Source organism: Triturus cristatus, chromosome 2_2 (assembly GCF_964204655.1).
Source record: "Triturus cristatus chromosome 2_2, aTriCri1.1, whole genome shotgun sequence".
Classification (NCBI taxonomy): domain Eukaryota; kingdom Metazoa; phylum Chordata; class Amphibia; order Caudata; family Salamandridae; genus Triturus; species Triturus cristatus.
Window position 1 is genome coordinate 508,680,842 of NC_140582.1, and position 27,741 is coordinate 508,708,582.

General features: G+C 43.0%; 1 protein-coding gene across 2 annotated transcripts in view; it reads right to left on the reverse strand.

Annotated features, from left to right (window-relative positions):
• TTC29 (tetratricopeptide repeat domain 29) overlaps positions 1 to 27,741 on the reverse strand; it is a 1,075,828-nt gene that overhangs the window by 925,553 nt on the left and 122,534 nt on the right. For both annotated transcript variants that reach the window (XM_085643268.1, XM_085643267.1), the window contains exon 3: positions 16,548 to 16,631. In XM_085643268.1, the coding sequence (XP_085499394.1) occupies positions 16,548 to 16,631 (84 nt within the window). The remainder of the gene's footprint in view (positions 1 to 16,547; positions 16,632 to 27,741) is intronic.

Sequence of the window (27,741 nt, forward strand, 5' to 3'; positions counted from 1 at the left end):
TTCTGCCAAGTGAGCCTGGAGTCACAGTCACAAACGTCCTCTTCTTCCTGAATAAAAGTGAGATTATGCTGCATACTTGTTCATATCTTAAGTAGTTCGCACAGACACACATTTTAAAAACAATAAAGTTCTGAATACCCATCTTCTCTGAACAGTTAGCTTGCTGCCCCATCCACCTCCTCCCTAGCCTCTGTTGTCTGAATCCATGGACTAGCCTCCTCCCTCCTGCCATGCATGGTCTGATGTGCTGCCACTGCCCTCCATTTAGCATGATGTACCAGTCCACTCCTCCTGCCCTCCATTGCCCAATTCTATGGCCCATCATTGACCTCCTGCTTAGCCTCTGTGCTTAGCTTGCTGCCCCTATTCTCCTTCCCCCTGCCCTCCGATGTCTTTGTGCATGCCCCTGCTCCATCCTTTTTGCCCACCATGTTCCATGGACCTGCCACTCCTATCTACTCCGAGTGTTCTGTTGAGCTGCCACTCCCCTCCCACCTGCCTAGCATTGTCAGATGACTGTAACCTGTCCCTGCCACCTCCACCCTGCCTGTCCACATGCCATGCTCCTATCCCCTTCCTCCAATCCTCCATGGTCCATTTTACTGCCACGCCCTTCTGCCCTCCCTGGTCTATTGTGCTGCAACTGCTCCTCCTGCCTGTCCCACGCGGTCTGTTGTAAGGCCCCTTCCCCTGAACTCTCTTGTCTGTGCCCAGGTCCTGACCCTCCCTTCTATCCTCCATGGTCCTTTGTGCATGCCCCTGCACCCTCCTTCTTGCCCATCATAGCCATTGTGCTGCCACTAACCCTCCTGCTTGCCATGCATGTTCTTCTGTGCTGCCATGGCCCCTCCCACCTTAGCTGTGTGGTCAGCTAGCTGCCTCTGACCCCCTCCCACCTTCCCTCCATGGTCTGTGTGTATGCCATCATAGTCTCATTGTTGCTCTTCATGGTGTGTCTTGTTTCTAGTGCCCATCCTGCCTGACCTCCATGGTCATCTTGCTGCTCCTGCCCTGCCCCCTTCCCCGCAGCCCTCTGTTTCCATGTGCAGACCCCTATTCCCTCCCTCCTGGCTTGTCTGTTCCATTGTAATGACCCTGATCTGTCCCTCCTGCCCTTTATGGTCTGTTATGCTCCAGCTTTCTCTCCTGTCTGTCCATTATGGTCAGCTAGCTACCATTGCCTCTTTCCCCTCTGTTCTCTGTTGTCCATGTGCATGGTCCTGTCCCCTCCCTATTGCTTTCTATGGATTGTTGTGCTGCACTCCCGTCCCGCATGCCCTGTGTGGTGTATTGTGCTGCTGCAAACCCTGATGCCTGCCCTGTAGGGTTAGTTTGGTGCACCTCTCCATGTCCCTCCTGTCCTCTGTTATCCAAGTCCATGTCCCTACCCCAATTCATCCTGCCTACCATGATCCAATGTACCATACTTGCGAACATTTTGAACTTGGTAAGAGGGAGATTTTGGAAAAAAAACTGGGGGTATTGATTCTCCCCTTTGAGTTACATTGAAAAAGAGAAGATTGTAGACAGGAGACAGATCAAATAAAGCCCATTTGAGCTTAAAAACATTGGACGTTTCCTGGCTGAAACAGGTCTGTTTGCATGTATGGCTGTACTACCACTGCCTCTTCCTTCTGCCCACAATGGTCTATTATATTGCCACAGCCTCTCTTGCCAGTCCTGTATTGTTGGTTTGTTGCCCCTGCCCCCCTTTTCACTGCCCTCCATAGTCTGTTGTGCTGCCACTGCCCTTCCTGCCTCCCCAGTGCGGTCAAATTGTTGCCTCTGCACTCTCCTACCTGCCTTCAATTTTCAGAGTCCGTGCCCCTGGCCTCTGCCTCTCAACAGTATCCCAATGAACAACTAGATTGCTAACATTCTATATTTATTACAAAAGTGTGGAACGCCTGACGTCATCTTGATGTAATCAAAACTGTAATACCTAGAGCATTTCCTTCAGAAATTACATATATGAGAGGGTCTTATTTGCATCAAAATTATGGTTAGTGCTCTAAAAAACTAAAATAAGGACATATTTTCTGAGTTTTCAAATAGCGACAAAGAACTTTTAAATTATTTGTAATCTTTATGTTTTTTTATCCAGTTGACCACTTGATTAAATGTTGCACCTAGGGGAGAGGATGTGGTGTTACTGCCAGAGCTGCAGACTTTGCAACTGGGGAACCAGGTTGGAGTTTCTGCTTCAGCTCAACATTCAGTGATTCTGGTCAAATCACGTAATCTCCCCCTGTCTACAACCAAAATGAATTTGATCTTGTGTGATGTAACCAATGCTCATGTAAAGCACTCCAATACCTGACAAGTCTGCACTATATAAAACTGCAAAAACACAAAAAAGAAGTGTTTCCCACACTTCTTTCATTGGGCTACATGTGGGCTACATCTGGGTGATATTTGTGCTACATTTGGACTCTTTTGTCTCTGGTGGCCATCTTGGGAGATTTATTTGTTATGAAGTTTCCTAATTTCCTCATTTACTGCAGTCTCCTCAGTAGGAAATGCTTTCAGTTTTTTACTTTGATTCCTTTAAGAAGGTATTCAGATATGTCACACATTTGCCATAAATTCTGAATGTTACCACTCTAGTTGCTCATTAGATCACTGTAGTAAAGCTACTGCTCACCACGGAAGTCTGCTGCTGGTATTAAAAGTGCATGTTTCAGTCTGCATATCAGAATTTTTTAATGAAATAGAAGCGGATTTGAGAAGTCACTCCAAATGTGCGCTAATTTTTCTTTCTTCAGCACTAATCATAATTTCTATGGCAAAATGAACCCCCTCATTGTGTTCCTTTTTAAATTAAATGTTTTAAGTGTTACCAGTTTATTCCAATCAATATGGCTAAAGGTGTGCCATACTTTTGTCATAAGTAAGACAGTAAGCGCTCTAGTTGTTCTTAAGAACACTCTGGGACATTCTGTCATTGGGCTATACTTGGGCTACATCTGGGTGATATTTGGGCTACATTTGGGCTATTTTGTCTCTGGTGGCCATCTTGGGAGATTTATTTGTTATGAAGTTTCCTAATTTCCTCATTTACTGCAGTCTCCTCAGTAGGAAATACTTTCAGTTTTTTATTTTGGTTCCATCAAGAAGGCATTCAGATGTGTCACACATTTGCCATAAATTCTGAATGTTAGCACTCGATTTGCTCATTAGATCACTGTAGTAAAGCTACTGCTCACCAGGGAAGTCTGCAGCTGGTATTCAAAGTGCATGTTTCAGTCTGCATGTCAGAATTTTCTTAGGAAATAGAAGAGGATTTGAGAAGTCAAAATGTGCCCTAATTTTTCTTTCTGCAGCACTAATCATAATTTCTATGGCAAAATGAACCCCCTCATTTTGTTCCTTTGTAACTTAAATGTTTTAAGTGTTACCACTTTATTCCAAACAAGATGGCTTCAGGTGTGCTATACTTTTGTCATAAGTAAGACTGTTAGCGCTCTAGTTGTTAGTTAGAACACTCAGGGACATTCTGTCATTGGACTATACTTGGGCAACATCTGGGTGATACTTGTGCTGCATTTTGGCTCTTTTGTCTCTGGTGGCCATCTTGGGAGATTTATTTGTTATGAAGTTTCCTAATTTCCTCATTTACTGCAGTCTCCTCAGTAGGAAATGCTTTCAGTTTTTTACTTTGATTCCATCAAGAAGGTATTCAGATATGTCACACATTTGCCATAAATTCTGAATGCTAGCACTCTAGTTGCTCATTAGATCACTGTAGTAAAGCTACTGCTCACAGGGAAGTCTGCTGCTGGTATTCAAAGTGCATGTTTCAGTCTGCATGTCAGAATTTGTTTATGAAATAGAAGAAGATTTGAGAAGTCAAAATGTGCCCTAATTTTTCTTTCTGTAGCACTAATCATAATTTCTATGGCAAAAGGAACCCCCTCATTTTGTTCCTTTTTGAATTAAATGTTTTAAGTGTTACCACTTTATTCCAATCAAGATGGCTTCAGGTGTGCCATACGTTTGTCATAAGTAGGACTGTTAGCTCTCTAGTTGATCTTTAGAACACTCTGGGAAGCTGCAGTAGAACACAAAGGAATCAACTGACATTCTCTCCCCTTGTTGGATGTACTTGTTTTACTGAGAATGTCAGACTTCATTCTCACATGACTGAGAAAGATAATGTGAATTTACAGAAAATATGCTCTCAGTTTAGCTTATAGATCACCTTCCAAACCTCTGTGGGAAAAGCATGAGAAAATAGTTTTCTCTCAAACATGATTCATGATATCACAGCAGAAGGCTTTTTCACATGGTAAAATCACCTTAGAACACACCAAAATTCCTAAAATGAGTATGGTACCATCAACAAATGATTTATAATGTAACTAAAGTCTTAAAACCTTCTATTAACTGCAATGCTTTTTAATGAGGTGCTATCATGTATATTGGTCCCAAGATGGCTGCCAACACTTCTTGGATGAAGTACTGACAGCCAGTCAGATCTCATGATGAGATGTGTGGTTAGGCTCCGCCCAGATATATCTATCTTTTTAACTCTAATTTTCAGCAGTTTGGGCTGTAGCTGCGTCAACAGGTCCTATGTGAAAAAGCATGGGGAAAACGTGTTTTGGGACCTCCCTTTTTTCTCGGCCCCCGCTTGACGAATCACCGTGAAAATTTCAGGATAGGAGCGGCCGGAGCTGGCCAAAAGTGTGGCAACTTTCGCGAAGATTCGTCAATCAGCGCCAACGTTATTCCAAATAGAATGTTGCGGATTTCCTATGGAAAATAGCTCCGAACTATAACTACCTACTGGCGACTGCCGGTAGGTAATAAATAAATAAATATATATATATATATATATATATATATATATATATATATATATATATATATATATATATATATATATATATATATATATATCCAAACTTTCTCCTCCCAAAAGAGCAGAGGACACAGCGGGGTGTGAGTTGTTGCTTTATTCAGAAAACTGGACGGCATGACCGGTTTCGGCTGTACGCCTTTTTCAAAAGCCACAGTTCGATGCCGAGTCACCAGACAAATGTATTAAATAAGCTCCTCCTTCCCCAATGGTGAAGGGCTCACCTGCACCGCTTGAGCCTGCACAATGTAACAGCAGCCAAATGTCAAGTCTACATGCCCCATAATGCAGCGTGTTGGTTCATACCGCATTGCAGGTGGTGAACTCAGCGAAAATACTGGCAATTAAACAACCTTGAGTCCCCAACTTCCAGCCAACCCAATCCACAGGCACCAAGGCTGAAGGCATAAGGACAGTGCCAGATATTTATATCCTACTGGAGGTCACCAGTAGGTAGTTATAGTTAGGACCTATTTTCCATAGGGAAAGCAGTTTTTGATTTGCCAATATCTTTGGCGCCATTTGACGAATCTTCATGGAATTTTCCAAAAAACAGGGTTGGACCACTCAGTTTGTGTGCTGAAAGTTTCAGGGTGATTCGTCAAGCGGGGGCCGAAAGAAAAGGGGGGTCCCAAAGCAGGTTTTCTCCATATAAATTTCCATAGGAACTTTATTACAGGCTACAGCCCGAACTGCTGAACGGAATTACACCAAATTTGGCTAAAAGGTAGGTCTTGGTTTAGACTGCACCCTTTTTGTTAAATGGTGTAAATCTGTTCAGTAGTTCCTGAGATATTTAAAAAAGAAAAATATCGATATCTGAGCACCGAGAAGGGCTTGTGAACCCTCCCAGGCACGAGCTTCACTCTGATTGGCTGCCAACACTCCAAACCACGAACTGTTGGCAGCCATCTTGTGACTTGGTAAAACCAAGTGACAAGAAAAAGGGTGAAACAGACAAAAAAACATGAAAAGGGGGCAGGGTACAAACACCCTGACCCCCTAGGCCTGGTCAGGGGGACCCACAACGAACCCCAGGGCCCAAAAAGGCATTATTTATTATTATTATTATTTTTTTTTTTTAATCGGCCGGATTCAAGCTGGGGTCGCGAATTCAGCCGAGAAAAATTATAAAAAATGAAGCGCTTCGTTTTTGAAAGCCCCTGGGTGGCCCAGGTCCTGGGGGCACTCAAAAATAAATTTGCGGGGTGTGCGGGGGAACGCCACCTCCCCGGGGCTTGTTAAATTGAATGCGGGGGGCACACAGCCCCCCACAGCCCTGGGGGCTGCCACCTCCCAGGGGCTTGTTTAAAAAAATGCGTGGGGGTCCCAACCCCCCAGTCCTGCCCCGGGGACCAATACCTCCCCGGGGACCTAAATATTGAAATTCGTAATGGGCCCCCAGGCCCTGGGGACCACCACCTCCCCGGGGCTTTAAAAACATTGGGAGGGGGTGCGTGACCCCCTCCTGGAGCCCTTGATGGCCCTGGGGACTGCCACCCCCAGGCCCGGCTCCTGCAATGTCCCGGGGTGCCCACGTCCAGGACATTGCTGTTTGCTACGGCAGGGTGGGAGCACGGCTCCCGCCTTGCCATAGCAAACGCTGCTTTGCTTCGTTGAAGCGACAGCAGGGAAACCTGCTCTCGCTTCAATGAAGCAAAGCAGATGATTGCTTTTGAGCAAGGGGAGCTGCATGTTAGAAGCTCCCCTTGCTCAAAAACGTAAGGCTGGCTCCTGCAGGAGACTGGGAGCCGGCGGGACCATGAGAGTATTGGGGCTCCCCCCAGGGTCCCCAACTGAGAGGCCAGGCCCCGGGGCATGGGATCCCCGGGGCCATTATTGGCCTGAGGAGGGGGGCCACGCGGCCCCCCTCCAATTAAAAACATAAAAAATATAAAAAACGGCTGGCCATGCCCTGGGGGATCGGGTCCCCGGGACAAAAATTGGCCTCGGGAGGGGGGCCATGCGGCCCCTTTACCATTTTTTTTTTTTAAATAGGTGTCAGGCAGTGGGGGATGGGGTCCCCAGGGCCCCAAAAATGGGAAAAGAAGGGGGGCCACACAGCGCCCCTTCTAAAAAATAAAATAAAGAGGCGATGACATCCTCTTGTGTCCTGAGGACCTCAGCACACAAGTGGAATTCATCCTCCAAGCAGCAGTGCGCCAGAAGCCGCTTTTGCAGCGTGGCGTAAAAATGGGCGTGGCCTCGGAACACCTCTCTGCGACACACCTCTGTGGCACTTACTGGAGGTACCTGGTCGGCTAGTTGGCCCCCAGGGACCCTAAGAAATTCAAGGGGACTAAATAGGGATGTTATAGTTAAAATTTAGCATTTAAAAAAACCTTAGAAATTCACTGAAAAAAACATAACCTATACAGTTATACACACACCACCTCACTTACTCATACAGATACTAACACATACTTATGCTCTTATGCAATCACTGATAGAAGCACACACTCATCCATACAGTCACTCTCACAATCACTCACTCTCACATATAGTCATGTATATACTCCAACACTCACATATACTGCCTTTCACATATGTAGTTACTCACACATGTACCACTGAGACATCCATTCACTCACCAACACACCTATACACACACTCACCTACCCATACAACCCTTTACAGATGCACTCTTGAATCCATACACCCAGTGAATCACCCACTCACACATCTATGCAGAGTCACACACCTCCCACCCACACAAAGACTGAGGCACCCATACAGATACTCAGACAACCAATCAATAACCCATATAGACACTTATGTAGCTATTCACCAACCCATGCGTCTGCTTACACACCAACAAACAGACTGATACAGACATTCACACAGTTTAGTCACTAACCCATGCAAGATACATTTAATCTCTCACTTATAGAGTCAGTCACGCACCTACTAAATCATCCCTTGAGACACTCATACACCCACTCATTCTTCAATACAGCTTGGCCGATATATATTTACAGAAACACACAGTCACTGGATGATGTCATCACTGATGTCATTTGAGATGTCATCAGTGATGTCACTGACCATGTCATGAGTGATGTAATATGTGACGTCATCAGCAGTGCATTGAGCGTGCGCGAGTTATAGTTAGTTGAACTAACTATAACAGATGAATTTCACTGGTTTTGTACGAGTAAAATGTCCAACTTACTATAACGTCCCTGAAACCTGTGGTTTTTTCAGTGAATTTCTAAGGTTTTTTAAATGCTAATTTCTAACTATAATGTTCCTTCCACCACAACTAGGGGAATGCCAACACTCAGTTGATTGTATAGATATAAAAACATTGTTTTAGGCATGGCCACAGTCCTCCAGTCCCGACATACATTAGGTCTTTCTCAAGACAAAAGTACATTACAAAGCATAGTCTTTCTTGCCTTTTTATACATTCTCTGGGTGTGTAACAAAACAGAAAAATAACACAAAATGTATGTTTTCACTTTATCATAGTCAACATTCAATTATGGCCTTTTTTAAATTGGCCTCAGGTTTTGGAGGCTTAAACTGGATTAGAATCTTGTCTCCTGATTTAATCACTCACATCACTCTCAAGTGTGGCACATGTCCTTATGTACGAACAGTTAGATAGTGGCGGTTACTACCAGCATACGAACTTTACTACTTTAGTCAACCTGTAACCTCTGTGTTAATTATTCAAATCTACATATCATGTATCCTAATGATATAAGCAACAAGTGGCACAATGTCAACAGTTTAAGTCACGAGGATATGAATCAATAACTCCCATGCGGGATAAATTTCAAAGCCACCTTATATCAGCTTACTCTAGAACAGTGTATGAAAAAGGTGATATAGGAGCGGTCTACCATATAGGAAAATAGACAGCACCTTAAAAGCTTCCTTTAGACTACCTAGTTTCTTGCTTGACTTACTCATAGATTGGGCCGGACTACATTTACACCTGTTTTGACACATTTAGGACTGTAGTAACTTTTGAAACGTAGTTTGTGAATAGTAATGTTCTTACTCGTTTATGAGTGTGTTTGTATTAGCATGTCCTTCTCTGAACTCCTCTTTAAATTAAAAAAAAAACATTTAGTAGTAGATATTCCCCATTTTCCTACCACTCTCCTGGTACAAATTACTACTAATATAAATGTAATCTACGCGTGCAGAGATCTCTGCCACCTTGGCAGAGACTTCCTCACAGAAATAATAGGAGAAAGGGAAGTGGAGGTCTCCAGTCATAGGTCCTTGAATTGCATTTTGTAGTACGCACTGAAGTGCTACTTCTCATACTACAAAATGCGGTTTGTGAATCTTAATAGAAAAAGTGTATAGAGGTGGGAGGACTAATCAAACCAGGCTTCAGCAGGCAAACCCTCATCCTTTGTTCAAACTCATTCTTTCTGACAGCTGGCAGGTTGATGGGGGTGGGTTCTTCACAAACTTCCCATTAGCATAAGGGAAGTAATCCTACTACACACCAGGGAATTATTAGTTTAATGGGGGAGCGGACCCCTCGGCATGGGCCATTGCTTCTCTCATTACAGACAACCCAATCATTATTTCTGTCCTATTTGAAATATTGTGGGATTTACCACAAATCACCCCTCCTCATGCGGCAGATAGCCCACAAGACCCCAAGGAAAATTCTCTATACTGATAGGGAAAAAATCCACCCCACTTGGGCATGAAGTTGCCCTCTCCACTGGGGCAAATGCAGTCTGCCTGCCCACTGGGGTGCAGATATGGGGGTTTATGCTCAATCTGCCTATCACCAAGAGTGGCAGAGAGCCCACAAAGCACCATTTCTTTAATGGGGGATATGGCTCTCAAGCATGTGCATTTGCTCCCCCATCACAAAAGACCCCAAAAGTAATTCAGTCTCCCAGGAGGGGACAGTATGGGAGATTTACCCACAATCTGTCCCCCACCCCTGCCCCAGATGGGCAGAAAGCTTTCTGACCCCAAGACGTCATGGTTTGAGCGAATGGGTTAGGGGTGTGTCTTTTCCTAGCATCAAGCCACACCTTCACAACTGCGAAGCACACTAAGGGCTTGATTACAAGTCTGACTGGCAGGTGGCGCAGCGGTGACGTTTTTTCAGTCGCTAAATTACGAGGTGGCCATTAGGACTGCCAGCGCTGAGCCAGTTATGCCAGGGACCCACCATTCGCTGGCAGGAATGCAGCGGACTGGGGTATACAATTTGCAAGGCGGGACCATCGCGGTCCACTGAGAATGTTACAAGTTTGCTCACTGCCAGCTGTTTCATGGCGGTGGTGGGGAAACAAAGGGTGCCCTACAGAGCCCCTATGCCCACGCCACCATGGGGATGCATTCAGGAGGGCACAACATGTGCCCCTCTGTTTGCATGCCCCCCAAATTCCAGCATGGCATGGACTCCACAGTCCATGCCATGCTAGAACTGCTTTTGTGTTCCCATTGCAGTGCCTGTTTTCAGGGCACTGCCATGGGAACAGCAAAAGAAAAGCCTGCCAGACACAAGTTGAACTCATAATCTGGCAGGTGGACCATGCATGGCTTTTGCGGTGCTGTGCCAGTGCAAAGCCGCTGTAGCTCCGCCAAAGTAATAACCTGGCCCTAAACCTTTCTGCATGTTTGGATCCAGATAGGGGAAATTCCCTGAAAACACCAAAGCTATGTTTAGAAACTACAGGTTTCTCTCACTTTCCATGGGGGATGGCTACATCATGTTCAATAACATAGCAAAAGATGCCAGAGAACTCCTCGTATTTTGTGGGAGATAGAACTGTATCGCACCTTTAGACTCACAGACTGCATTTTAAGCACAGCTTTGCTGCAAGCTCAGGATTGAAAGAGCCAGTGAGCATTGATTCAATGCCCATGCTCCTTGACACTCTCCAACCATAGTCATAGTAGCACAACAGCTGGCTTGGGGATAATACCGTGTTGAAGGAACACAACACTTGATCTTAGGCAAAAGGCTGAGACTCAATCCAGAAGGTAGTCTGTCTGTACTCTCCTTTCTCACTTGCTGCTGTGCCAGGACTTGGATATGTGAGTGTGCTGCAAGAGGAAGACTGGGAGAATGGCAAGCAGTCAGAGCACTTGATCGGAATTTTTGTGGAGATTATGTTTGTTTAAAAGAATAGGATAAATACCCGTGAGATTTCATGATGACATATACCTTTCTTATGCGGAAAGTTACGGAATCACGTGTTCTCCAGTACCCTGCATGACATGATGAACCTCTAGCCTCATGCTGAAGAAAAGGTAGATATGTGGTTTAAACTAAATTTAGAAGAAAGCGTCACCCCAGGGGTGACGCCGCTGAATGCACAGCCAAGGTTCCAAAGAGAGGAGTAATCCAATGTTAATCAAAAGGAGGAACAATAATCAGGTCACATGTAGAGTTTATTCCATCGATGAGATTTATTCAATGTTTAATATTTGTGCCATGTCAGCACCAAAATCTTGGGTAAGTTATGCTTGTGTAAAACCAATACATTTCGGGCTAGCAAAGCCCTTCATAAGGTGAGATTGCATCATCGTGGAAGCAGGAGTTCAGCGTCCCGTTCAACGGACGCGGAAAGTTCTGCCCTTCTATGTCATTTCTTTTTGTGTACACGTGTGCATTAATTACCACACTACATCAAGATCTACTTACTTTGCCAATGTGTGTTATTAATATGCCTGTATGAAGTAATGCCAGCATGAGGTGAAGTAAGTAGTCACTATTAACACAATTGTAATTGTCTGATTTACATCAAGGGGCACTTGAAATCAACTGGCACCATGCATGGAATCTAGTAATATATGTGAAAACCTTGGCAGCTGTACAAAGCGCACGCAATATGTGCATAGTTCGTTGAATTCAACAATAGTAAAATCTATCCAGAACAAAAAGAAATGAGTTATGCTGTTAAACTGCATCTGCATTTCTGCAAAGAAATACTAGGCTGTACCTCAGATGCAATTCTGTGAAAATCTGGAAAAAACATGCACAGACAGTCTAAAAGATTTCTTTTTTATGCTTGACTTAGGAGCCAAAAGTACTAGGAGCTCAGCAGAAAAAAATTTAAATTTGCTGAACTACTAGCTTCCTAAAATAGATGTGGGTTAAAATGCTCCAAATGTGGAGGAAAATAGAGTAAAGAAAACGACTAAATCAATTCAACGTAAACTGAATAAAACGATCTGGAGCAAGATAGTGGTAAACACAACACCAAGAGTCATTATAACAAGCATTTGCTATGCAATAGATCTCGCATTTGCGAGATTTTTAGCTAGTGGCATGGTAAATGCCAATGCCTTTTATTTATGTGTTTAAAAAACCTGCAATAATAAAAGGCATTGTCATTTACAATACCAATAGGTCAAGGTTTCGAAAATGTGAGACCAATTGCAAATGCTTGTTTGCTCAAGCCCTCGACAGTGACCTGGATGAGAAGTGCTTTTATAAAACGTATACAAAATTAAACAAAATAAGTATCCCATATGCGTTTTTCCTTCTGCAAATCAGTAGGACCTTGAGCCTCAGCCCAAATGGTTGCAGTGAGATGAACCTGGACTACAGCTCCCAGAATTCACTGAATTGTTGTGAATGTTCAGAACTGGGACACTGAGGGCGTGATCACAGAGCCATCTGGCAGCCTTTCTCCTGCGGTGAATGCCCTCCTGTCTATGCCTGGACTCTTCTATTCTTTACTGCCCAGGTTCACCCCCAGCAGCAGGAGTCTGACCGAGTACAAATCGTGAAATTCTGATGGAAACTCTGCCCCTCTATAGGAGGAGGGACACGTGGAAATCTCTAAATAAAACACTTGAACTGGTGAATTTTTCAAATCTGTGGTGCACACAGACTGCAGTGTAGAGGCAGGAGGGGTCCCAGATAGCTAGGCTCCTTGTGCATTTCCCAGCATCAGGTGCAGTATCAGCAACTCAGTGTAAGGTGCAGCCAGGGTCTTGTGCCCTCCGGGCCTTACAAAGGAGTCTGGAAGGGGCCTGGAAGTACAGATCACAGGTTCGACGAGCCCCTGGGGGCACTTTAACAATCTTTACCGCAGAGCTCAGCTCGTGCACCAGATACTCGCTGAAGAGGCCACCCCCCCCGCTCACCCCCCACCTCCATCTCTTGGACCTCAGAGGATAAGCACTCTTTAGAATTCCATAATGATGAAATAAGTTGATTATTTCAGAATGTGTTTAATTTAGTACTTTGGACTGTCTGAGTGCCTCGAGGGATGCACGTTGGGGACGCTATAGTTTCTAAACACAGCTCCATTAGGAGAGAAGTGGCAGTGCCTGGGGCATTGTGCCAGGCTCCATTTCGGCTTGCCATCCCCCTGTGCATCAGAGCTGAGCCAGACATCAGGGCCGAGTGAGTGCTTGGCTTGCCACCGCTACTGGAGAGGTACAGGGGGGTGCAAGCATCCCATTCAACCAAAAACCATGGGCTGATCTTGCCATGTACCCCGAGCATTTGCAATGCACTAGGTCTCGCATTTGCAAGGGTTTCAGATATTGGCATTGCAAACCGAAAAAATACAGCCTTTGCCAATAATGATAGGCAATATATTTTTTTATAGGTGACCTTGGACTCTTTTGTGTTTACCGATGTACAGTGACAGTTACAATACACAAAACACACAATTAATACAACACACGAAAGCAAACGCGTTTTCTGTTGCATCTGAAGCTAGTCCCTATTTAGCTTAGAAAACTTGCTTGATTATTCTCCTGTGTGGCATAATATTTTTCAAGTGTTATTGGCATAAGGATTTTTGAAAATTATGGACGTAAACATGTGAACACAAGCTAAGCTGTTGAAGAGGTACTCGATGCCATATGTATCTTGCCATAGCCCACGTACACTATTGCTCACATGTTGCTGTTAGTGCCTTTTACGGATGTTCTGGAGGTGGAATATCTTGTTTTGTGTGGTGCTTTATGACTGCTTGCCTTTTTCCAGAAATGACTGAAGTAGCATTGAAATGGAGGAAATTGTTCACTGTGATCTGTTTTAGGGAGAGGTCTCCCACACATTCCTTTTGAACTTTTTACACAGCTACTGGGCATTTTTATGGGCCATCCATTTGACAAAATATTATATTACAGTGACCTTCTAAATAATGTTTTCATGACAAATCACTGTTACTCTGAAGACTTGTGGGTATGTGTTGTGACCTTTTGAGTGAAGCACATTTCCTTTCAGTGAAAATGTTTCTTGAAGCAAACGCACGTCTTTAAAGTCAAGCATCTCCAGATATATGGTAAGGTAAGTATTCTTATTTTATGCTGCTAGAATAGTAAACTTGGGTTTCCTTTCCCTCCAGGACTTAAAGTTCGTATGTGGAAGGAGTAGGTTTCAGCAAAATTGACCTAGATATTTTTGGTTGACATATCGCCCAAGTCAAGTAATTTAGCAACTGATTTTAATACAATAATCGTCCAACTATTCTCTGATACCCGTGGACATGCTATGCCTATGCGAACCTGTGCCTATAAGTACCTGTACAGTGTCTGCTGTCATTTGCCGTTTTCTGGATTCCTTTTGCATCGTTACGTCAGTTGTGACAGATGCTTTTTAAGTGCCATATCATGGTCATCTGTGATCTTTAATCAGAGTATAAACGGCATCTTGCTGCGCACAGGTTTGACGTGTGAGCATCACACAAACCCCATGACGTCATGCTTGGAGAGTGCTTGGAATGTTGCTACTGGACGGAAAAGTGTTTCTGACTGGCTGGCTGACGACAGGATAGAGAAAGAATGTTTGTAACATTTTAGTTGCATTGACATGTCAATTTATACTGTTCGATGGGCAGACATAATATGGAACACACATTTCGCCGCTGCTTGTGTTTAAAGACTGAACAGAGGTCCCTCGATGGTCTGAGCGATGGGTAGCAGGCTTTAATGAGCGCTGTCTGCTCGCGTGACCTGGCCCTCGTCCTCCCACTTTCAATTGGCATCTGCGTGGCACCACCTCCTCGCTGGCCTTATTTCGGAACTGCCCAGAGAGCCATCCCTCAAACAGATACCCTGGGAGTCGAAGCCAGCCTACTCTGCAGTACTTGCCAGAGCTAATGAACAAGGTCGCCCACTAATGTACTGTGACATGCTGATATTGCGAAAGTAAAAGCGCGGCGCCCGGGATGACGGGATATGAGAGAATATTACGTTTGAAAGCAACAAAATAATAGAGGAATGGTATCATAAAATGTGCAGCAGTAAGCAGCATAATTTGCCTTTTCTTGCCACATTAATTACTGCGAGACACGGGAGTCATCGTTAAATGTGTGCGCCATGTTTTAAAAGTGAAAGCAGGCTCGTGCTGCAACATTAGGCAGCCCCCGGGGGCAGGACGTGGATGAGGAGCTACGAGCCATGCGTTCTGGGAAAGCTAAGTAAACTCCATAGAAATAACAAACAAGGAGCGAGGCACGGGTGGTGGTGGTGGTGGTGGGGGGGGACGACACCGAGGGTCGGTGGCGGTGGAGGGGACGACACAGTCATTCATGGAGCAGTGAGCACTGACACAAGCATAAAGCAAAAAATGGTGGATGATCAAGGGAAACATACAAGTGAAAGCAAATGGTGCGAGGAGGTGGCTCAACCTATAACGCTGCCGACTTTGGAGCAGGAGAACAGGGTTCGAGACGTGGTGTGGGCTGCATCATTTAATTATGAATAAATAATCTGAGATCTCGTGCATATTAAATAAACAGCATGGGTGAGGGCAGGAAGCTGCCAGATGTGGAAATGCGTGCAGCAAAGAAAAAAGTAGTCCCTAAATAAAAAGATAACAGCCAGCAGTGTAAGTTGACTGTAGTTGGTCGATGCTGCTTCCTCCAGAAATAGAAGAAAACGGAAGTGACATACCAGACCACCAGCCAACAATGAGCAAGATAAGAACAGCAATGCCAGCTTCCACCAACGGCAAGTGACAAAACAAAGACACACAATGGGTGGAGTTTCACTAGTAATACAGATTACTTGATGCCTCGTAGAGGCAGCGCATGCGCTGCCCTATGCGAGACCTAAAAAAGGACAGGCAGAACAAATATGCACACTGCTCATAAAAATATACATACATATATGTAAATAATGGTATTAAGCCCATGTGCATGTTTTTATGCACTATCTCAATAAAGATAGGTCTCACATAGCTGCTTGAAATAAACCACTTCCTAATTTATATTTAGTATATGCCACTTGCTGTTGTCATAGCAATATTTATTAAACGTTTATCTTATTATTATTATTATTTTTAATATACATTAATGATATTTTCTTCATGTATTGGATGTTTTTCTGTTGCTTGTGTCTTCATCAAAAAAAAATTGAAACAAAAAAAAAAATTTAAAAAAATTAGCACAACGTTTTGTAAGAGGCAATGTATTTTTTTCCAAACCGTGACACTGGGATATACATTGTGACAATCTTTTTTAAGAGTAGTGTGCAAGCTTTGAAAACGTTTTGACTTCCGGATGAGCTACGCTGCAAATATAATATTCATATAAGTCTAAAACTATATAATGCATCAAAAGTCAGCAGTTACTAATATGTTTAGGGCCATATGTAAGAACACATCTTTTCCACTGACAGAGAATGGGTAAAACCCTTTCATACATATGGCCCTTACTTTTGTAAATACACGGTCTCATTTACAGCAACACATTATATCAAAATGGTTTACAAAGACCGAACTTACACTGCAGTCTCATCTGTTGACATTTCTTTGATACTCATCTGCAAATGATGCTCTTTGACATCTTTGTCGCTGATCAAATGAATCCTAGATTGAACCAAATTTAGAAAAAAGGGAAACACTGTGAGCAGCTAAACTATGAAGTCCATGGTATCTATAATACATTACCTTTGTCAAGCTTAAATAGATAAATATATTCTTTTGTCAATGTTTCACTGTCAGAGACACTGCACATGAAAGAACTATGAAACATGAGCAACCAAGGTACAAATTCTTATTGGTGCAATTTCCTTTTCTTCAATTGCTAAAAGAGAACTTATGCTCAGATGAAGAAGGTGAAAATGGGGTTTCAAAACTGTCGCCTAGCACACAGAGCATAAAAAAAGACATTTCCATGATACCTGAAGGCCAAACGGTAAGAAATGTAAGATTAGCAAGTGCTGCGTGTAATGTTTATATGTACTAGCTGGTTAAAAGGCCAGACCCAAACAGAGATAGACTATTCAGGGTCTGTTTTATGTTTATATTTAGTTCTTTGTAAAGCGCACAGTACATAACTGAATTGTTTCTAGGCACCATGGGTAAAACAGCTAGAAGTAAAATAGAATAGAGTTCAATTGGGAAATACTCTGGTTTCAGGAGAATGTCCTACATCCATAGGACACTTATAAGATTTACACTCCTTAAACCAGAAACTCTCTGTCCTGAACAATCAACACAGGTAAAGCACACAGAGAGAACCCTTTGCTAGCACTATTTACACACAGACAATGGGAATACTGATTGATGACGCACTTACTGGGGTGTCATAAAATATGAAAAGATGGACTTTTCCATTTCTCAAGTGTAAGTGATTCTGCAGAGAACACTTTAACATTCTAATTTCGAATAGTGTATTATATAAGATAGAAAGACTCAGCTATGCTCACAAGTCCGACAACATACCTATGTCTTTCTTCCTTTGCGCGTGCGGCCCATATTGTTCGAGCCCTGTAAAGGAGTGTGTAAAATTTCGGGATATCGCTTCTGCTTGCTTTGTGAAGTTATGTAGCGCAAAAACTCCCTAACCTCAGTCATTCCTAACTTTCAACATTCGTACCATTTACATTTTAAATTTCAAACTCGCTCAAATTTAAAACCTTCAAAATATTATAACCTCTAAATTTTACTTTTAAACTTTATAAGCGAGGATTTACTTAGCTGTTTCTTATTCCGCCTTAGTAGAAAATCAACAAGGGTAGGACAAGCACTCAGTTTGTTCTGTGGACAGTGAAGATGAAACTGCAACATAACCATCTCATCAAACCCAAGCAGTGACAATGACGGTGTATAGATAAAAAATTGGAATTAAAATATCGTCTGACAGAAATATCAAGTCTGAATTATCACACAGAAATATGGGGGCAGATTTATGTTCCCTGGCGCATCCCTGCAAATCAGCATGGATGCGCCAGGGAAGATGCGTCACGCAAGTTTCCCTTGTAAATGCGGCGCATCTGCGGTGGCACAATGCGGCGCATCGTGGCGCAAGGACAAGCAGATACGTGACGCATCTGCCGGCGTAAGGTTGGCGCAGTGCTGAAGTTGCGTCGCAAGCGTGACGCAACTCCAGCACTGTTCCAACCTACCCTATCCCTAACATGATGCGTCAAGCCTTACGCCTGCTTCAAGCAGTCGCAGGGTTTTGACGCATCAGCGTTGGGAAAGTGACTCAGTGAAATCTTATAGATTTCACTGAGTCACTTTTCAGGGGCGTTCGTGCGACGGAACGCCCCCCCCTGAGTAGACACGCCCACATGAAACCTGACGCAGGTTTCATGTGGCGCAGGGCTTTACACTGTGGCGCATCTCCATAGATGCGTCACGATGTAAATAGGGCGCAACATGGCGCAGGGTTTACGCCGCCGCTGCGTCACAAAAGTGACGCAACGGCGGCGTAAAAGGGGCGCAAGTCCCTCATAAATCTGCCCCATGGTGTGCAAGAATTTCGATTGTGAGGTAGGATCTATATTAACAATATCGAAATCATTAATGGTGTTTACAAAAATATAGAACTCATAAATGTTGTAAAGAATATCGAGTTTTAAATATTTTTATGTATTTTATTGTATATGTTATAAAATGTTTGTTTAATTCATGTTAATGTTTTTTAATATCGTTTTTTAATTGTTAGTAGTTTTGAAATTTTAATATATATATTGGCTGTATAGTTTTGCTATAATTGATATGACAGCATTGAGTTTTATTACGAACCGTGGTATTCACTTAGAGACTACTGATCCCATAATGCAATTTTGACACCATTTGAAGCCGCACCTGTTGGCAATAAAAGGTACGAATGAATTACATCAGAAGTCTTTTGCCATTTATCATGCTGCCACTCATGCCTGTGATCAAGGACGTACGAAAAGTCTGAAACGCGTAAGGCAATTTTGATTAACCGATGTTTTTGCTAACTGCGCTGCTGCCTGAATTTACGGAAGTTTACTGATGGAGAGTGCGTCCTGAGCTTTGGCACTTGTGAAACTGGATAAATTACACGGCAGGTCAGCCGTGAGGACTGCACCACCGTGGACGAAAGCGGGCTGACGGGCTCCTGATGCTGGGAGCCTGCTTCGGTACATCAGCTTTGGCAGAATATTTTTGGCAACGCAGCATGCTGAGCATGGGGAGCCCACTAATGGCTGTATTGTTTTGTTATAATTGATATGACAGCATTGAGTTTTATTACGAACCGTGGTATTCACTTAGAGACTACTGATCCCATAATGCAATTTTGACACCATTTGAAGCCGCACCTGTTGGCAATAAAAGGTACGAGTGAATGACATCAGAAGTCTTTTGCCATTTATCATGCTGCCACTCATGCCTGTGATCAAGGACGTATGAAAAGTCTGAAACGCGTAAGGCAATTTTGATTGACCTATGTTTCTGCTGACTGCGCTGCTGCCTGAATTTACGGAGGTTTACTGATGGAGAGTGCGTCCTGAGCTTTGGCACTTGTGAAACTGTATATATATATATATATATATATATATAATGCCGAGCAATTATTAAAGGAACTCCCAAACGCAACCCCGCTGTGTCCTCTGGTTACTTGAAAGGAGTGATCGATTTGTTGATGTTTTCACGCGCTGCCAGCACGCGTGTTAGAGGACCCGTTCTTCAAGTGTCCTGTGGGTTCTTGGCAACGTGGCAATTTTCTTTACCGAGGGATCGGATACCGCAGGACCGCCTCAGAAGCAGGCAAGGCAAGTGGCCGCTGTCAGGTATAGACCGTGACTTCAAGGGGAGACAGGAAGATTACATTTCAGTTTCATGGCCCGGTTTGTCTTTGTGAATGGGGCAGAACGTTGGGGGCCTAAGGGATTCCTGGACATTAATTTAGGGGTGTTCCTTTTTAACATCAAACCCCCTCCCTTGCCAGGTACAGCAGCGCTCATGCGAGCGAACTCCTGACTCCACGAGCGGTATTTACCGGAACATGGAATTATGGTAGTTGCAGTCCCCAACACCAGACTGCAGCTGCATCTGATCAAGTGGAGCCAGCAGACCTCCTACAAAAGGGAGGGCCATAGCATTTCAAGGGAAGAGGCAAAATGGAACCTTTAACAGCAGGCGGCATCTGAGGAAGGCACACACAAGCCGAAATGGATTATGCCGAGCAATTGTTATTAAAGGAACTCCCAAAAGCATCCCGGCTGTGTCCTCTGGTTACTTGAAAGGAGTGATCAATTTGTTGGTGTTTTCACACGCTGCCAGCAAGTATGTTAGAGGACCCGTTGTTCAAGTGTCCTGTGGATTGTTGGCAACGTGGCAATTTTCTTTACTGAGGGATCGGATACCGCAGGACCGCCTCAGAAGCAGGCCAGGCTAGTGGCCGCTGTCAGGTACAGACCGTGACTTCACAGGGAGACAGGAAGATTACATTCCCGTTTCACGGCCCGGTCTGTCTTTGTGAATGGGGCAGAACGTTGGGGACCCAAGGGAGTCCTGGACATTAATTTAGGGGTTCCTTTTTAACATCAAGCCCCTCCCTTGCCAGGCACAGCAGCGCTCATGGGAGCGGACTCCTGACTCCACGAGCGGTACTTACCGGAACATGGAATTATGGCAGTTGCAGTCCCCAACACCAGACTGCAGCTGCATCCGATCAAGTGGAGCCAGCAGACCTCCTACAAAAGGGAGGGCCATAGCATTTCAAGGGAAGAGGCAAAATGGAACCTTTAACAGCAGGCGGCATCTGAGTAAGGCACACACAAGCCGAAATGCATTATGCCGAGCAATTGTTATTAAAGGAACTCCCAAACGCATCCCCGCTGTGTCCTCTGGTTACTTGAAAGGAGTGATAGATTTGTTGATATATATTTTATTTTTAGTACTGTAGCGGGTTGTGGGGTTTATAGGGGTACAGGGTGGGCAGTAAATAATTATAATTAATAATTAAGACTTTTTTATTTAATTGATAAGTATTTATGTTAGTTGTGTAATTATTTTTTAAATTAAGTTTCAGGTGCGGGTTGTGTGTTTTGTAGGGGTATAGGGTGATAAGTAAATTAATTATAATTAATTAATACATATTTACTGAATATTAATTATGTAATGGATAATTCATTATGTTAATTGTTCAATTAATTTAAAAAAAAATTACATTTCAGGTGCGGGTTGTGTGTTTTGTAGCGGTCTAGGGTGCGCAGTAAATTAATTATAATGAATTAATAATTGTTAATATATATTAATAATGTAATTGATAATTATGTAAATTGTGTAATCAATAATTTTGGTTTTTTTGGTGTGTGTTGTTTTTGTATGTCAGGGTGTGTAGGAAATTAATTATAATAATTAATAATGTTCATTTATAATAATTATTGAAATGATAAATAATTATGTAAAATATGTAACTAAAATATTCATTATGTTATATATTAGGTGTGAGTTGTGTCATTTCTAGGAGTAAAGGGTGGGAAGTTATTTTTTTGATAGTTAATCTTTAATGATAATTGTTTAATTGACAATTAATTATGAAAATGATGTAAATAATATATTTTTTAATTTATATATTAGGTGTGGGTTGTTTCATTTGTATGTATAAAGGGTGGGGAGGTAATTAAATTGAATTATTTTAGTATTTGTTAATTAATAATATTTTAATAAAGATTTCATTATGTAACATGTAAATAATATCATTTGAAGAATTAATTTTAAATATGTGTTGTGAAATTGTAGAAATATAGGGTAGAAACTTATTTCAGTAATAATAAATGTAAAAATAGTTAGTTAATGAATGTTTTATAATTTTGTCTGTTATTGCATGTGTTAATTGTGTTGAGCTTTTAAAATGTAAATAACACTATTCATTAGTTAATATCTTTTGAGAATTTAGGGGCTCATTACGATCGTTCCGCCATCGTAATGAGATTTAACCACCACCAAATTAGGATGGTGGTGGGTATCACGGCGGACGCAAAGTTTGTCCGCCGCTTTTCCACCGGTGGCAATCGTTACGATGGCGGTGCCTAGCAGGTACCGTCCACCATATTAGGATGTCGGTATTGTGGAGGCTGGAGGGTATTGGCTTTGAGGGCCCGTTGCGGAGGGGGTGCACTGGGGGGTACACCCTGCAGTTCCTTGCACCAAGTGGCAGGCACCGTGTGGTGCCTGCCCCGGGGTGCAGGGAAATGCTGTGCATGCTTTTTTACCATTGCAGATGGTGCTGTAGCCAGCAGCTCCGTCCGCAATGGTAAAAGGCCAGGATGCGCCCGCCTGTATGGCGGGCGCATCCTAATTGCACTGGTGGGACCGCCGCACATCTGGCGGGCGGTCCCATCACCGTTATGATGGTGGGCGGACTGATGTCCGCTCGCCATCATAATGAGCCTCCTAGTTTCGTAGTTTAATTATTATGATATTTGTGGTGATTTAAGAGATGTATTGAACATTATAATACAAATTTAATGTTATTTAAAAAATATTTAGATTTTTTATATTTGCATATTGTTTTATTTAGTATGTATTTGAAAGTATTTTATTTTTTTCAAGTTAATTAGTCGGTTTCTGAAGTAGGAATAGTAAATTTTACTCGTCCATAATCCAACACTTTCCCTACTGCTGCATTGACAGGAGTCCCCCGGAATCCAACACTTTTCCGAATATGGCACTGGCTTGAGTGGGAATAGTTAATTTTAACCACTCTGCAATACAACACTACTATTGCACGGATTGGAGTGAGAATAGTACATTTCACCCCTCCATAATACAACACTTTCCCTATTATTGCACTGACTGGAGTGGGAATAGCACATTTTTACCTCTCCACAATCCGACACTTTCCCTACTGTTGCACTTACTGGAGTGGGAATAGTAAATTTTAGCTCTCTGCAATCCACCACTTTCCCTACTGTTGCACTGACTGGAAGTGGGAATATTAAATTTTACCCCTGTGTAATCCAACAGTTTCTCTACTGTTGCACTGTGTGGAGTGGGACTAGTAAATTGTATCCCTCCTGAGTCACACTATATATGTGAACAAGGATACTTTGTTATCCAAAACGAGTCATAAGCTGTGAAGAACAAATAAAGACCTGAATTTTTGCAACGATATTTCGGGGTCCGTGACTCTCTCTTCGCCGGCTGGGCAGTAGGGAGAGCCGAATACTTGTTTCATATATATATCATGTGAGTAAGGCCACTGCGTTGGCCGAAATGCGTTATGACCGTTTTGCACTAATTGAAATAATAAACGCCATCACGGCAATCATCACAGCGAAAAGAAGTTGTCCGTCTCCCTGCTTGGTGCCTGGAAGTGCTTTGGAGTGATAATTATATATATATATATATATATATATATATATATATATATATATATATATATATATATATATATATATATATCCCCCCGCGGGCTGCGTATCCTCACGGCACCCAGCTACGAAAGCCCTAATCCCGAGCTCATGCGTGAATGGGCTGAAACGAACTTGGAATCGTCCCGTAAAATGGTCCTAATATTGATAAAATATGCTGATATCGACAGGGCTAAGCTGCTCAAAGAAATTGATACTCTCAATGAGGAATTGGATACATTTGAGGACTCAGAGGAGAAAGCTAAACTAAGGAAAGAGATGACAGATAGGCTCAAGAAAGAAGAGAAAATAATCATGGACAGAAAAGCGTATAAGTTCCAACGCGACCGCAATGACTACCAACTGGGCCAAATCTTCACCTTTTCAAAAAGATACGATGCGTTGCGAGTTTCAAAGCTCAAAGCGGCCCCCACCAGCCGGGGCCCGAACAAAGGAACTGCCTCCAATGACACAACACAATCGGATCTCAGCTCAATGGGTGGTAGCGACTCCGAATCGGAGTTACGTGATAACCTGGCAGCGGGAACAATACCAAGACCTTCTCCAGCACAAGAAATGAATTTTTTATGCGAGGAGAGGAGGCAAACCCTACGACCAAGACCGGCAATGACGAACCCGGCCGGAAGCATTCAAACTTCAAATCCCGGCAGAGGCAGAGGGCAAGGAAGAAACGCCGCAAATCCGAACAGGAGAAGAGGAAGGGGGTATTGGACAAAGAACCAATAACGAGTGAGGATGCCAACACCATCATTAATCTGACATCCCTAGAGCTCACAGATGAAGACAAGAGAATACTTGCACTCGGCTTATCCTTTGCCCCTCAAAACAACTTTGATTATGCCTCTGTACGGTGCGATGTGTACAAAGCTGTTCGGAAGCTCAAACTCAAAAAATCATATGCGATGCGCAGCAATAAACGTAACCCTCCCGACCCTGACAACGACAATGCTTTGCAGGAGGCAATTCAGGATCTTTGGGACACGGAGGGAACAGGAATCAGTGCGGACTGCACAGATGGCTCCAGCTCCAGGGGGCCTACTACGCCCTTTAGACCGAAATCTACATACACCCCTATCATGCCCCATGATGCCATCGACATCTTCTATGATAATGTAACAACGGAGATTAAAGCCCTGCATACCAAAATTCAATCTAGGAAGCCACGCTATAGCCGACAATCTCGGCTATACAGTCAACTCATCAGCAAACTTAAAAGCAACAAAAAGATTATCATCCGCCAGAGCGACAAAGGTGGCAATATCGTTCTACTAACCAAGGAACTCTACGACCACGAAGCCTCCATCCAGCTCAATGACAGGAACTGTTACACTCGTACCACGGCGGTGGCCATCCAGATTGCCAACAATGAATTCCGGGACAAATTGGCCAACTGGAGGGGGCACAAGCTCATTACGGAAGCGGAATTTAGCTTCCTGAAAAAAGACAACCCTGTAATTCCCACGCTGTATTTTATCCCTAAGATTCACAAGGACCCTGTCAAACCACCTGGCAGACCTATAATCTCAGCACGTGGGGGTATGTATGAGAAAACATCGCAATACATTGACTACTTTTTACAGGACTTTGTCAGATCATTGGATTCATACATACAGGACACTGGGGATTTCCTGCAAAAGATCAATGGAGTCCAATGGAGGGATGGCTATTGGATGTTGGCTTTAGACGTAACATCCCTTTACACCAGCATTAGCCATAAAGATGGCATACAGGCCACCAAGTATTTTCTCTCACGCAAACCCACCCATTTTGAAAGCCATAATGCGATGTTAACCGAGATGCTTGAGCTCTGCCTCCTCAACAACAACTTTATGTTTAATGGCTTACTATATCGACAATTGAGGGGCGTAGCAATGGGGGCTAGTTTTTCCCCCAGCTACGCCTGCCTCCACATGGGGTACTGGGAGGAAACTACCCTTCGCCAGGACTATGCACAGTGCCTCGCTGACAATGTCGTCCTATGGCTAAGATTCATCGATGACCTTTTTGTTATTTGGAAAGGGTCGCTGGAGGAGGCACTTGGGTTTATTGAAAGTATAAATGTGAACAATCTTAACTTACATTTTACTGCCACATGTAGCCAAACACAAGTCACTTTTCTAGACACCGAGGTGTACACCCATGCGGGCAAACTAGAAACTAGGCTACACCGTAAACCCACAGCAGGCAATACAACCCTTCATGCCACGAGTGCACATCCACCCCACCTCATAAATAGTATACCCTATGGGGAGATGGTACGACTGAGGAGAATCTGCAGCAATGATAAGGATCTCCAGATAGCCCAGGAGCACAGTAAACTCAGGTTTAGGGCGAGGGGTTACTCGGCTAGTACCATTGAAAGTGCCATAGTCCGATCCAATGCTTTGAATCGTGAAGATCTACTAAGACCCATCAGCGGAGTAACTAGCAACGCATTGGTGCCCTCTAATCCTGAGGAGCCCAGTAAGAACTCCTGTCACAATTTTAGGATCATCATGGGCTATAGCAAACAACAGACTGATTTGCGTAAAATCATTAACAAAAACTGGCCCATAGTACGTAGTGACCCTGTACTGGGTTCTTTACTACCGCGTCAGGCTTCTATTACACATAGCCGAGCCCCCACTATGAGACAAGCACTGGTCAACACTAATCCTGAAACGGTTGACAAAACGTCCTGGCTACAGCTCAGCAGTGGTTTTTATAAATGCAAAACCTGCAAAGCCTGCTCTCATGGAATAAACACTAAAACCTATATTGATCCTTTTAGCATGAGGCAGCTCAGGATCAATAAATTGTTGACCTGCAAGACAGAATTTGCTGTATATGTCCTCACTTGTCCATGCAACCTGAAATACATAGGCAGCACGAAGCTAGCGGTACACAAACGTATTTTACAACACTTGCGTGCTATTACCAATCAGGACAACACCTACCCCGTGGCACGCCATTTCAGGGAAACACATAATAGTGACAATAGGGGCCTAAGCTACTATGTAATTGATTGTATTGAACCTAGTAGAAGGGGTGGGGATCGAGAGTCGAACCTCCGTAAATTGGAAACAAGATACATTCTACAATTGAACACCAAGGTCCCCACAGGTCTTAACATGACAGAGGACATGCATACATGCTTGGGTTGATTTTACACTTCTTTTACTGTTTTTTAATGGGAAACCTGTATTATCTGATGTGTTCTTAGCCATTTTTTACGGATTTTTAGTCATTTGTCACAATCCTATTTAATGTTTTTTAGGCTATTTATTTAGTATTTTACTATTTATTGTTGACACAATGCACTTTATCCCATGTAAAATTTATGAGATTTGCACATCCGGTTGCCATTATAGAATGTATTGTTCCCCAGCCTGTGATCCATTTCTGCACCCACTATTGCCCATATGCTGTCCGTTTGACCATGATAATTCAATCACACAGGTACTATTATGAAACCTTCTCCGGTCCCATCGAATAGTATGATCTCTATATGTACTAGTCCAGCTCTCCCAACTGGGAGTCTACTGTATCCATGTATTTACCTTTAATGCCACCGATTCCACCTAAGTGGTATTCACCTATCTAATTACCCCTATCCCTGTGCAACTTCTGGATGGGAACTGCATATAGAATAAATCTTTCCAATTACCTTGGGTATGCAATATCCCTTAAACTAAGAATCCAGGCACTTTAGATAAACATGTTTATCCACATGTTTTTTTATATTTACTTTATCAGCTTAGTCATTTTTATAGTATTTTCTTTCTCACATTATTCACTTTTTCAATAAGAGGGGTTCATGGGACAACTTGAATTAACCACAATCAGCAATGTTTTTATGCCTAAAATGTTTTTAATATATATTTATATATTTATTTACATGTATTTTGCAGTTTTATGGCATTATGGTTTGACTAGCATGTTTGTAATTCATCTGTATGGTATTTTGGTAATCATGAGCAACTGGTTATTTTTATTTCCAGGTCTCACAATAGACAATTGCTCTTATCCTTTCCGAATCTTTAAGCATTCAAGCCGACATTTTAAATCACTACTTGCGTGTTGAGCTATTTATTATTTTACTTGTTGAGCTATTATCACTGGTAAATTAGCGATTGGATACTTCTTCTGTTTTTACCAACGATGTTTTACTCTTGTCTATGTCTATGACTGCAAACGTAAAGTGATTCCCCCCATGTGACCTACACCTTTCACTTTAAATTTGTTACCTCACGAACTATTTGCTGTCATGTGATCAAGGCTCCACGGAGCCGAAACGTTATGGCCGTCGCTCTGGGCAAATAAAGAAACCAGCACAAATTCCAGGCTCGTGTACTCTT